We start from the raw sequence: 13,153 nt of genomic DNA on the forward strand, positions 1-13,153 counted from the left end.
ATATCAATGAATTATTCTCTGAGGAATTAAGGGAAATGTTGAGAAACACAATCTCACAATGTTAAAAAAAAGGGTCAAAAAATGTCCCTGATCTGTCCCCTGATCCAGACCAATATCCGCACCAATATGTAGTTGCTTTCTTTCCTGACCCCCCATATCACATCCTACCACCAAGTTTTGTGGTTAACCATTCAGTATTTTTTGTATAATCCTGCTAACAATCTGGATGAGTGTAGTAATTTGTAGAAATGTCTCTTTTGAAAACCGTGGTATGTTTTGATTAGATAATGATGGTACATTTTATGACTGCAGCTTCAACATGTGTGTGTGTGTGCGTGTGTCACAGTTCAAAGATGCAGATTTGCTGGCAGATAACTTGGAGAGTCAGCTGCACTTGAGAGAGCAGCTCTGTCAGAGGGAGAGAGAGGCAGAGGAGCAGGTTGAGCAGCAGAGAAAAGCTCTCGCAGCTCTGGATAACCAGCAGGAGTTGATGCAGCTGCAAAGGAGCAACCAGCTGTCCCAGCTTGAGGCCAGGCTGGACAAGACACGCTCTGAAGCTCTGATCTGGGTACCACACATCATCCTGAGTCATATGCACCAAATCAAATGATGCTTAGAGGTTGAACATATCTCCTGTACGTAACTCAATTGTCCCCGTCTTCACACAGGAAAGGAAGTGGAACCACATTCAGGAAACAGCTGCAAAGAAAATACTCCTCCTGGGACAGATGAAGATGGCAACTCTCAACTTCTACGAAACGACAGGTGGCAAATTAGAAGGAGAAGAAGGTGTCGGGATGAATGACACTGAGAAACAGCTGGAGAAGGTACGTACCCTGACAGAGATGGTGACAAATAGCCACAGGCAACAGACAATAATCATTGTTTCCTACTGTCTCCCTGTTAGATCAAGATATTCATCCAGGACCATCAGGACATCGTGAAACTACATCAAACTCCCTCACAGACACAACGATGGACAGAAACAAAGAGTCAAAAAGTGCCTTTCAACCCACTCTGATAATCATTTTCATTTCAGTTTGAGCTTAAACATAATTTTCAATTCTGCTTTGAAACTGATTTTACCGAAGCATCACTACTTCATGAGTCATTCTAAGTTCATCCAGTTGTTCTAAAGTAAAACTCTATGAGTTAACTGAGCTTTAAACTTGAAGACAATGAACTTCAATGAAGTGAAGAAACTAAAGAATGTAGTCGACAACTGAATAATCATTTGGACAAAGATTCCTAGTTGGATCTTCTTTGTAATGACTGTGTATTCATCATGTCTGGAATGAATCAGAGTCAATGTAATTAATCAGACATTTTCATTGCAGAAGTGGGAACCTGCTTTTTTAAAATTTGAATTTAGAATAAAGGATAATGTGGATAAAACTAGGTCCACTGTCTCCAGAGAAAGTCAATGAATGGTTTTGTCTGTTTAAGTTTCCATATTTACTGAGATAAAAAGTAAATAAAAGTCAAATAAAACCATGTTATAGAAAGACAGACAGATAGACAGTCAGAAAGACAGATCTCTTCTCTGCTTTTCCTTTTCTCTTTCTCCTCCTCTCTTGTGTGTTGTGAATGCTGCACATTTATTCTACCTATGATGAGGAAAATGGCGTGTCAGCGGTGGAAAGATATTATCCATCTATAATGTTAGTAAGTGATTTATTAAGCATTAATAACCGCTTATAAAACCTCTATAGATGGTTCCTTATCAAAAAACTATGTCACCCATGCAAGAAAAGTATAAGAATAATCTAAATTGGTGTAAATAATATTCTCCAACATGTAGTCTGTCAAGACACAAGCAAAATGTTTCCCTTTATAAAGCATTCACTTCAGTTGCTCAGTATCCAGTAAGTATGAACACATCAGGTGAGAGTGAGGCAGGGAGAAGCCCTGAGCTGCATTAGTTAACAGTTTACTCAATACTTTAAACAACTCTAAAATTCCTGTATTTTAAGTTATGGGTGACATTGTAATATCATAATCATATATGTCTATACGACAGAGATGCTCTTTATACAAAAACAAATAAATGGTAACTGGTTAGGCTGGGCCAAAAAAAAATACTTTTTCAACAATGAACATTTCCTTTAGTCTAAATGGAATCATAATTTACTAAGTGAACATCTAGGTGTACAGGAGAAGACTTGAAAGATTGAGACCATACACTCCTGAGGAAAATGTTTACTGAGGTTATAAATCAAATGAGAGTGATTTTAGAGACTTCTATAGAAACTCTGATGGTCATGAGGAACTTCTGCAATGGCTGCACTTTCTGCACCCCGAGTCCACGTTCATTGTTATTAACAGTCCATAGTTTACAGACGGATTTCTGCTCCTGAGAGAAGGTTGTGGTTTTAACTCTTTTTTAGGGCACAGCATGACAAACACAATCTGAGGTAGATTCATTATGTGTTATACCTCATCACTGTGCCTGCACAGCCATGACATCAATTTATATATTTGACTTCTGTTATTTTCCTATTAATAAAAATGATATCATGGTGATTATTGATAATGTACAATACACAATAACTATATTAATACTACTTGATTTAAACAATTTGCTGCACTTCTTGTGGTTAAAGTTGCAACACAGGCATCACTAACTCTTAGTCCTATATTCATAAAAGAGTGTTAATTACATTAGAGCATTATTAATACACATATGCACAAAGTATTTTTAGCTCTTGATGAAAAAACCTGAAGACAGTGACCTTGCTGGATACATTCTGTTCTCTCACATTTCGAGTGGCAGACGTTAAGCTCATTCAGAGTCAAATGAAAGTTTATATCGTCCATCCTCACCCTTCTTCTTCATTCTTTTTAAAGTCCCATAATTCTGCTGTGAGCGTGGTGAAGGACTGCTGGAGGCCAAGTGTTTGCCAGAGTTTTGCCAGAGTGTTTGCTTTGTGTTTTTATGAAGGGTTGGTGATGGACTGCAGGGCGGTGTGATCTGGACTTCTGCTTCCTGGCTGTATAATGCGTGTAAAGGAAATTGTTCATGCTCGTAGGTGTGACTCTGCGTCGGGCTCGAGGCCTCGGATGTGTGGTGACTGTAAGCTTGACTCAGAGCCAAGCTGAGGATCTCCGTCTTCTCCTTGTAGAAGCGCAGCTCTATGCCTCGACGCCGGGCAAGCACCAGCTCCCTCTGCGCCACCTGCAGCTCCTCCCCGAGCTGCCCCGGTGACCTCTGCTCCCGCTCGAGCCAATCCAGAGCCATGCTGCTGCGCATGCACTCATCCAGACCTCGCTGAGCGTAGTAAGCAATCACACTCTGGGAGGGAGGAAAGAAAACATGCAGCCATCACACTGAAGTTTCATCAAGGTTTACTATAACCAGGAACGAAGTTCAATCAGGATGACTTTCTCTACGAACCATTTAACTCTCTCGCTCTCCTCCCTCTTCTAATCAATTCAATCTCATTTGTAAGGCACCAAATCACAACATACATCTTAAGGGAATTTACATTATAAGGTCAAGACCATATAATAACCTTAAATCTGTTCTCCACTCTCTTGTTGTCAGCTGTCATTTCAATGCTTCCCTGTGAACCTCCTCCTCCCAAATCACCCCAATCATCCAATCGCAAATCTCTATATCCTGTCCACTCATCACAGATTCTGAACATTCTGTGCATCCCATAAGCCACCACCAGTGTCTAGACACCGGATGTTTCCTACACAAAGCATGTTCTCACCTGCTTTCAACCTCTCAAGATGTCTAATCACCAAATGGACTCTCACTTATATCACTTCACTTTCTTCTCTTCCTTTTTTAACTGTAGTCTCTCCTGATTGAACTGAGATGTTAGATAAGGCCTGTACCTGTCGAGAGCACTGCCTCTCCCGCAGTGCTTTCAGTGTCCCGTTCCAGTGCAACAGCTGAAAGACTGTCATCATCTCCTGTGTAGGGAGCGAGCAAGACAGGGAGAATGAGTGGGTGAGGCAACAATCTAACCCTAACCCCCCCCCCCCACACACACACACACTCCTGCAACTCTGTGCAACTCCTCAGTTAATGACTTGAATAACAAACCCTAACACCAGCTCTGTGCACGTATGTCTGACAAAGACAACCCATGATGACCTAAACTGTGGATGACTGGTTTGAAAAGATTTTGTAAATAGATATGCACCAGGTAGGATCCATCGTCATTTATAAAAACACTGTCTGGCTGAACAGCTACCCTGTGTTAAGAGCTGGTGACATTAGAGTTAAACAGAGAGTCTGAAATTGACCTAATGAGGCACAGATGGAAAATGTGACACGTAACTTGTCTGGGGTTGAAGTCCACGCTGCACTGCCTGTTTACTCTGGTTCCAGCTGCTCATCAACCTTATGCTATTGCTATTTGAGTCTGTTCGATTACCACATATTTGCTACCAACTCTATATATTAGAAAGCACTGAAAGTCACATACATGATGGTTGATGCTGTGCTGTGCGTGCAGGCTTTTACGTGTGACTAAGTTTCAGTGTCAATGTATGTATAGTACATTTGTGCACATATGGATGTGTATATATTACTTGGAAGCTCTCCATTTTTTATGAGTCGTGCTTTGGAAGCATAATGAACCAGTTTCCCCCTAATAACAACCCTCTGTCTGCAGACATATGCTTATTTACACTAAGGTAGACATATTAGGTGTTTCATACCAAGACTTCCTGCCGGGGTCTTACTCAGAGCGAGTGAGATGGGAATAAAAATGCAAAAACAAGAGTAGGAGCGCAATGATAACAATGTATGCTGGAATTACCAGCAGTTGTGGGTTTTGCTATGTTTGGCTTAATAACTCCAAATTATATAAAATGACAATGCTGTAATTTGGGGTCCAAGTATATTCAAGATCCCCTACTTTAAATAAGCACTTCACACTTTAAATAGATCTTTCACACAATTACCACATGGCCTCAGAAGATTTATGAGCACAGATACAAGGAAAACAAAGTTTACAAAGTTTAGTTTTATGTTTTACCTGGAACTCCAGCATTGTCCTTCCTATGTAGGAGTGGAGGAGCAAACTGTAGGTTCCTATACTGGTGCTTGAATCACACGCATCCTCTGTAGAGACCTGTACAGAGACAACGGTCAACATTCATGACGAGACTCCTTCTTCTTCTGTGTCGTCACAACTAAGTGTAATAGTGACTGTCACACTCACAGCACTGTGTGTGGCCGCCTGCTGCAAACTCTGAGTGATGAACTGAGAGTTGATGTGTCGACACGGCAGCTCGTTCACGAGGGAGTTCATCAGGGCCACGCGAGCTGCGTCCCTCCGAGCTTCTGCCTGAGTGTCACACACCTGAAGATGAGGAGAGGATGAACATGAAGGGTCTCAATGTCAAGAGGAGTAGGAAGGGAAACGGATGTGTCACTTCAAAGAGAAATTCCAGGGCTAAATGGGCACACACTCTTAAAATGATGATGATTTAACACTTCACTACAGCTAATCATGGGATCAGAAGTGAGACCAATGAGATCAGGACATTAGAGGCATTCACAGATAACCAATCACATGCCTGCTCTGAGCTGGGGAGCTGCTGTGTGGGTCACAATGAGCCCATTGAGAGGCATCATGGGATTTAAACTGGGCAACATCAATTGAGAACAACCTCAAAAGTGTGTATGTGAGTGTGTGTTTATTCCCACTGAAAGGCCTTCAAGTGTTGCATGTACGTACCCACCTCTGAAAGTGGAAGCTGACGTGATACAATTTGACAAGATTATACAAGTTATTTACATAGACTGGAATGTTTTGGTGACTTAAATTAAATTTTCACTGTCTATGTTCTCTGTAATTTTATCATTAGAATAAACTCAGGAACATTACCTCAACTATCATAAAACCCTTGACTTTTTTTTTGTGGTCACTTACAACAGGTTACAACAACAGCATTTTATGAATAACTAGTTTTCATTTCGTTTTTTTACATTAACCAGCTTCAGGAGAAATGTTACGACAAAGCAATGATGATGACAAACACACCTTAAAGTTCCCGAAGCAGCTTCCTCCAGGAAGGGTGACGTAGCAGATGTACGGGGGACCAGGTGACGGTGCAGATTCATACAACAGCAAGCTTTCTGTCTGGACGGCTGTGTCACCACTGGAAGCTCCTGATTCACTAAGGGAACCACTCGACTGACTCGTCTGCTTCTGCTCCCAGAAGTTATGGAGCATGGCCACCACGTTCACTGCACACATGGTGGACGTCAAAGAGAAGAGTGACGGTGCTGAGCGCGACAGAAAGTGAACTGATGGACTGTAAAGGCCAGAATTTATCTCAAGGAGACACTATTCATCAGTCTAGATTTCCAGTCTGATGCATAAAATAGTCCTATAAATACTGGGTTATAATTAATGGTGAAGTTTTTAGTGAAAGGTCAGAGAAAACTTTGGTAAAATACCTTGTAAATGTTAACCTGCAGTAAATATACAAGTCAGATTTATGTAAATTATATTAGTCGTCGACTAACCAGAGGGTTGGCAGTTTGATCCCAGTGGGGGACTTAAGTGAAGTGTCCTTGGGCAAATGCTGAACCCCAATGGGGTGAATGGGAAAAACTCTACATTTAAGTGCTTTGAGTGGTCATCAAAACCAGAAATGTGGTACATATGAATACAGCCAGTCGGAGTTATGCTTACTTAAGTAGAATCATTAACTGCACGGAAACATCCCATACCTTCAACTAATCATCTTTTTCTGGCCCTGAAATAGGTTTGAACATTTCCCATGTAGCAAACAATTGACAGACACTTGTTGCAGGCAACATACTCAAAGGAAAATTCAGCTAGAATGTTAGAAAACAATGAATCTCATACTTTTTGTAATTTTTTTACTGCGTCAGTATCAGGTCAGTGGTGAACACAGATGGAAGTTGTAACAGTCTGATATATAAAACTGAACTCACGGTCTTTGGGGCTGGTGTCAGTCTCACTCCGCGACAGGTATGACATGATGCTCTCCTCCGCTCTCAGTTTATTCATCCTCTTTCAGCACTTATACTTCCACAGCCACTTGAATCTCTGTCAGTCCTCTCTCCTCAGCTCCCATGTGCTTCTCCAGAGCCGTCCATCAGAACAGTGCAGACGTCCTCAGAAATGAGCAACCACCATCTTCATCACGGCTCGGAACAGGAACATTTAAAAAAATAATCAAAAATCACCACTCTCTCGTTCGCCACTTCTTCTCCTATGTGAACATCTCACCAGCATCTCTTTTGAAGCAGACCACCTTTGTAACCCTCACTGCCAATTAGCTCCGAGGGCCCCTCACTCCTTCTACACATGCACACACACTTTCACACAGAGGTGCAGAGCAGGAATGCTGAGCCCCTCCCCTCTGGCCTTGCAGCTGGCTAATCCCTGAACAGAGCTGGATAGTTGAAGACCTGCACAAAATTGTCAAGTTGAACCACAGACAACACAACGCCCCGTCTTGAGGAACATGAAAATAATAAACAGCTCTGTGAGAATAACTAGCTGCTTCTTTCTAATGCCAGTATCCAGGAGCATGAAGAAAGAGTTCTGTCCAACATGTAGTGTCTGAGATGTGTGTGTGGGGGAGTGGGATAGTTTTGACTTCACACACTAATTTGAGCCCACTGAGCCCAGAGTCTGAGCTCCATTCACCCTCTTCAATATGAATGGCCATTGTTCGGGTCTGAATTCAGCTGCTCTCTGAAAGCCTCTTACATAAATGAACCAAATACTGAGGGAGAAGCTGTTTCTTCAGCTCCCAGGTTCTCTCCTCTCGTCTTTTTCATGTCTCACCCTCTGATAAAATGTGTCAGAGAGGGAGAGAGTGAACATGTATATATATCTTTTCCTTGGAACTTTTTATAGTAAATATACTGACATGTTCTGGAACATTTATGTGGCTCACATGCCTGTCAATCTTGACTTTTTTGATTGGCAGCTGGGAGGATGGAGGTAGGAAACTATTCAAACAAGCATAATAGTTGGAGACCTGTGAACAATGAGATTTGCATAAAGAAAAGCGCTCCCATAATGCATTTGGTAAATCCACACCCACATTAGTCACTCTGTCAGTATGTGCAAACTGAGAATGAACTTGAAACTTCCATTCCAGGTAAGTCTTTACATTTCTGTCTGTTTAAGGAATATTGTACATTATTTAGTCATGTGTGACACGAGTGTCAATTTAAAATAAAACTTGATTGGCAAACATATTTTCCTGTTGAAACATTAATTTGGACAGAAAAACATAACTCAGCAGTAACATATAAATGGTTTAATTGTCAAATTGATTAATTACACTGACAATAGACTGTGTTTACAGCTTTATAGTCCACAGCAGCTCAGACAGAAAATTGTCTCATCATCATACATTGAGGGGAGCCACCTAGTGAAAAACAGGGAAATATATTCACACAGTTTTCACTTCAGATCTAAATTGTTATTCCTCTCTCAGGTTTTTCTGTCCTGAAAGTCTTGTTGGGTTTGAAACTCTTCAGACAGTGACAGATGACCCATGTCGCATGCATGTTAACCATACCAAAAGGCATGTTGACATGAATGCTGTCTGCCCATCCCTGCAGTCCCATTCATCCCCAGAAGTCAGCGCCCTCCATACTAGACTTGATGTTGTTTTGGTTGTCCCTCCTAGATTTAGTCACCAAGTTGGCCTCTCCCTTCTGCAGACGTCTCCTCTGTGCCGCCTTCTGCTGTTTGCTGAGCTGCCTCCGCACTTTCTCACGGACCACCTCCTGCAGCACACACACACAATCACGGACACAGCAGGTTACCACAGACGAATGTCAGAACACTATGTAGATGTGTTGCCTCTGCTACGAGTCACACATTTAATTCTTTCACAAACTGAAACAGCATGTGAACACTCTTTAGGAACAACGCAGGAAATATCAGTTTTAGCCCAAAAGTGTGTACTAGTATTGCTACAGTTTGTGGTAAAATGTCCAAATAGGAGATCAAATCAGTATTTGTAATGGTACTGTAATTATGTTGCGGGCTCGCACCATGATTCCTCCTTTATAATACAAGTACAGACAGCTCTGTGAGTGTGTTGAACTTACTGGTGGTATGGTAGAGCAGCTCCCTATGCTGCCCATTGTGCCCTCACTGTCAGTCCTCCTCCTCCTGTGTTCTGCCAAGTGTAGGAGACTGTCCGAGTCTCTGGAGGAGAAAACACAAAGAAAAATAAAATGACCACCCTGTGATTGTATTCCTCCACCAACCAGTGTAGTTTTAGTACAATTTTTGAGCCTTTATGAGCCATTTGATGTGACTGTGTGTCTTTGAAATGTATTGATGTGTTGTCTCGCTGTCAAACTCTACTATTAACAGACCAAAAGATTTGTGTTTTTGTTTTATTGTGTTGACTTTTCATTACCTGAAGGGTTTGAACTCTTTGTTGGAGGTAGAAAGTTCTTCCAGCTCTGGACACTCATCCTCTGCTTCCTTCAACTCTTCCTCTAAGCCTTCCTCTGGTTTTTCATCACTTGTGACAACAGGTGCTGTTTCAGTCTCTTTCTGTTCACTCTCTTCCTCCTCTTCTTCATCCTCATGTGCATCACTGACTTTCAGACCTTCTAGTTCCAGCATTGCATGTTTGTATTCCTCCATGTCCACATTCTCCTCTTCTCTTTCTACTTCCTCATCTGTTGCCTCTTCATCTATGTCCTCCTCTTCATCCTCATCTTCCTCTCCATCAGGTCCTGCTGGGTGTAGAAATTCGCTGTCTTCCTGCAGATCTTTGGTGAAGCCGCTAGCTGAGACTTCCACGTCTAGAGAACATGACCGCCTGTGATTGGGTGACGACAGTGACAACAGCAGATCATTACAGAGGCGTTTCCACTTCAAACATTTTCATTATCTTCGGCAATTTATTTTTGTTTTGGTTAGAGCAGTAGAAATCACAAAGAAAAAAGAATAGTTTTACTTGATAAAACAATGTAGACAACAGGAGAGAGATTTCGATGTTCCCACTAAATAAATATATATATTATATACACATCCAGCACAGGCCCTTTGCTGTGTGTCTTCTCTGCTCTCTCTCCTCATTTTACTGTCCCATCAATACACAAGATATGTCAAAAAATATCTTAAAACAAAAAAAGGACTTACCTGATGTCTTTGAAGGTTGGAAAGAGCTCACTCTCATAATTGTATCTTTTTGCAAAGAAATCTCTGATACATTTGACGTCTCGGTCAAAATACCTGGAAACAAAAGTTGAGAAAAGAACATTTACATCTTTTTTTAATTATCAATTTTAACTGTTGATTTTTAAATTTACGGCAGCAACACCGACCATTCAGCATTTAGATGTGATGTGGACACCATCTGAGGGAAGTCAATCAGTGTGATGTGGTCCTGGTCATCCAACATGAGGTTGAACTCATTAAAGTCGCCGTGAATCAGGCCGTGATTGGCCAGTTTGACTATGAGCTCCATGAACTCACTGTACAGGCCTGATGGATCCTGGAGCTCATGTACCTGACACCTGGAAGAGAGAAGCAATACAAACCCATTATATAAATAGACAGAGAGTAGAAAGAGTGAACTTCATAATATTCTAAAGAAAGACAGAAGCAAGACTTGTTTACATACAGTGGATATCCATTGATGAGCTCCATCACTACAGCGTGTCTGTTGTAGTCCACAGGTTTGGGAACAGGAAAACCTTGATCGTACAATGCCTGAAACATTTGGGGACAAGTCAAAAGATGCACAAAACTGAATTCCTACTGCATGTGTTATACAGTAACTGGTGACATTTTATTTCTACTTCATCTGATTTGTTCACCTTCATGTAGGCAAACTCCTTCATGGCAGAGAGGCGCGAGAGGTAAAGCCAGGACATGTTCTTCCTGTGTTTGTGGTAATCTCTCTTGTTCTTTAGGTTCCTGAAGGACGTACGACCCAGCCTGTGAAGCTTCAGTGCGTACTGCTCCCCGTTTGGACTCGCCACAATATAAATGTCTGCAGGAAGTAAACAAAAAGAAATGTTTAACATGAGCAAATGAGAGATTGACCTAAGCATGAAATCATTAACACTAATGTCTTGTTCAGTTTAATTTCTTTATGCTCACTTCTGTTCAGCTGCCTTCTCAGGATTAATTTATGGTACGAAAAAGACGTATTCTCACAACTTCTGACTTGTTTAACTGAAAAGTTTAACGAATAATTCAATATCACTGTTATTTTCTGATATTGTCTTCATTTGAGGGACCAGACCAGCTCTTCATGATGTATGTATCCACGTTTAATATTTTACCATTTGATTGCAGGTGAAAAATATCACAGCATATAATGTATTATATTGATGGATTTAAGACAAACATGGTGGGAGTATTATGTGAGTGGGGTATATCCAAATTATTCAATTAGGACTGTTCGGTAGGGGGACACATCAAACACATAGCGCTATAAGAAAGATATGTGTTTGATGTGTCAAGGTGAACAGCTAAAGTAATGTCAACCAAGGTTATGCTGAATTATGTCTGCCTGTCATGGACACATATTAGCTGTTTTCTTGTTGTTGATGTTTTAACAGAGACTGAGATGGTTTTCTTACCTGACTCTTTACCCACTCCCATCTGGTTGCCAACTGAAATGACCACTTCTCTGGCACACAAAGTCTTCAGGGCAAGGTAGTCATATCCTCCGTAGTTCAACCTGTAGCCCTGCACAGCTAAAATCACAGTACACACCATGTTAGAAAGATAACCTACATGTACGGTTTATCTGTCTGTACTTGGGAGATAAAGCTAGCATTGCTGTGGGTTGTCTTACCTTTTGAGCGTTCATAGACTACGAGCTTGTGCTTGACGAGTTCTCTGAGAATCTTGTTGCAGCCGCCGTGTTTGAGACTCGCGATGGACGACAAGAGACTCACTGGAACAATCTCGTGGTTCTTCATCCCCATCTCCACCTGTGTGGGGAAATGACCAGGACAAAAGAGAATTTGATGATCATGAACAGAAGCTTCACATTATCTTCAGATTAAATGGATTAAACATATATGCACAGACAGTGGTTGGTTTAGTTGATCAATGCTGTAGTTACCAATTATGAGTTATTTCCTTTACTAACCAGTTTGTTGTTTGGGCCATGAGATGTCAGACACTGGTTAAAAACACACATCACCATTTCCTACAGCCTTCCACAGTTTGCCTGAGTAAAAATATTTCTTAAAAAGAGCTCATTCTATCAATTATCAGTCGATTTAACGAATCATTTCCTACTGATTGACACAACGATTAATTGATCAGCTCTACTGAGAATTGTGTCTAACATCACCAGCACTAAAATATATTGAACCAGGGATTTATTGTGGGCTAAGGTGGACAGATGTAATTACAAACTTTAGAAAGGAGCATGTTAAATGTTACTTTACGAGAATTTCAAATGAATATAAACGAATCGTATTAATCTCTGGTTGTCATTCCACTGCTGCTACCTGTCATCATGTCTCCATAACGAATATGACATGTAAGCACTAGTTTACTTAACAATTTACATATGGAGATTTATTTTGTTTTTAATGAACACGAAAGTAATAACTGTGACTATCTTGAACCAGGTGATCAGAGTGTGTACAGCTCCTGAATGAGGTGTTGATGTGTGCTAGTGTTGATGTCAGGCTACAGGGCAGAGCTAGCCTAGCACATGCTAGCTCTGTCAGCTGGGAGCTCGGTGTCTTACCGCTGTGAGGACTCTGAAGTCATCTCGGGACAAATATCTCAGCACCACCACGTTCAGCTTCCCCATGTTTCACTCACAGTTACCGTGTAATCCCTGATGACGCTAATGTTTCTGTGAGCTAGCTCGGGCACAGTAAACACACGTGCAGGGCGGAAGTTCAACGAGCGGAGCATACGTCACTTCGGGCTAACGTACTGACGTCATCGCGACGTACCGAAGCACGTGATACACGGTGGTACCACGTGGAAAAGGGCAAACCGCAAAAAATACAAAAACTAAACTATGATGAACAAATACAAATCCTGTAAGTCTTTATAATGAGAATCTTTCTCAAAATAATATAAATCAAGTTTTAAGTCTTAAAGTCTAAAATTATTTTATGTACTATTGAAATCAAATTTAGATACAAACACAGAATAAACTGATAGATAGATGGAGATAATAAAAT

The 13,153-nt window shown here is 41.1% G+C and overlaps 3 protein-coding genes across 4 annotated transcripts in view; 1 reads left to right on the forward strand and 2 right to left on the reverse strand.

Annotated features, from left to right (window-relative positions):
• LOC109638045 (coiled-coil domain-containing protein 42 like-2-like) overlaps positions 1-1,398 on the forward strand; it is a 3,676-nt gene extending 2,278 nt beyond the window's left edge. For both annotated transcript variants that reach the window (XM_020100823.2, XM_069523862.1), the window contains exons 6-8: positions 347-568; positions 669-827; positions 908-1,398. In XM_020100823.2, coding sequence (XP_019956382.2) covers positions 347-568; positions 669-827; positions 908-1,021 — 495 coding nt within the window. In that variant the 3' untranslated portion in view covers positions 1,022-1,398. The remainder of the gene's footprint in view (positions 1-346; positions 569-668; positions 828-907) is intronic.
• Positions 1,399-1,914: 516 nt separating this feature from the next.
• LOC109638044 (protein limb expression 1) lies at positions 1,915-7,141 on the reverse strand. Its single transcript, XM_020100822.2, has 6 exons — positions 6,929-7,141; positions 6,006-6,211; positions 5,181-5,321; positions 4,995-5,090; positions 3,844-3,921; positions 1,915-3,292 (listed from the first exon to the last, which is right to left on the reverse strand). Exons 1-6 carry the CDS (start codon positions 7,002-7,004, stop codon positions 2,783-2,785), a joined length of 1,107 nt encoding a protein of 368 aa, XP_019956381.2. The 5' UTR covers positions 7,005-7,141; the 3' UTR covers positions 1,915-2,782.
• Positions 7,142-8,256: 1,115 nt separating this feature from the next.
• On the reverse strand, positions 8,257-12,887 carry riok2 (RIO kinase 2 (yeast)). The gene is made up of 10 exons (XM_020100795.2): positions 12,706-12,887; positions 11,794-11,932; positions 11,576-11,692; positions 10,805-10,980; positions 10,609-10,697; positions 10,310-10,501; positions 10,125-10,217; positions 9,391-9,801; positions 9,074-9,173; positions 8,257-8,746 (listed from the first exon to the last, which is right to left on the reverse strand). Exons 1-10 carry the CDS (start codon positions 12,769-12,771, stop codon positions 8,585-8,587), a joined length of 1,545 nt encoding a protein of 514 aa, XP_019956354.1. The 5' UTR covers positions 12,772-12,887; the 3' UTR covers positions 8,257-8,584.
• Positions 12,888-13,153: the final 266 nt, after the last annotated feature.

Source organism: Paralichthys olivaceus, chromosome 4 (genome assembly GCF_024713975.1).
Source record: "Paralichthys olivaceus isolate ysfri-2021 chromosome 4, ASM2471397v2, whole genome shotgun sequence".
Classification (NCBI taxonomy): Eukaryota; Metazoa; Chordata; class Actinopteri; order Pleuronectiformes; family Paralichthyidae; genus Paralichthys; species Paralichthys olivaceus.

Excerpts from the sequence above, each read along its gene's own strand:
- riok2 (XM_020100795.2), bottom strand. The coding sequence starts at position 12,771 with ATGGGGAAGCTGAACGTGGTGGTGCTGAGATATTTGTCCCGAGATGAC. Across the intron at positions 10,502-10,608 it reads CTCATCAATGGATATCCACT|GTGTCAGGTACATGAGCTCC; the intron begins GTATGTAAACAA and ends TCTCTCTTCCAG. Across the intron at positions 10,218-10,309 it reads TCACATCTAAATGCTGAATG|GTATTTTGACCGAGACGTCA; the intron begins GTCGGTGTTGCT and ends TTTTGTTTCCAG.
- LOC109638044 (XM_020100822.2), bottom strand. The coding sequence starts at position 7,004 with ATGAATAAACTGAGAGCGGAGGAGAGCATCATGTCATACCTGTCGCGG. Across the intron at positions 6,212-6,928 it reads TGACACCAGCCCCAAAGACC|TGAACGTGGTGGCCATGCTC; the intron begins GTGAGTTCAGTT and ends CCATGTGTGCAG. Across the intron at positions 3,922-4,994 it reads GGACAATGCTGGAGTTCCAG|GAGATGATGACAGTCTTTCA; the intron begins GTAAAACATAAA and ends CTCCCTACACAG.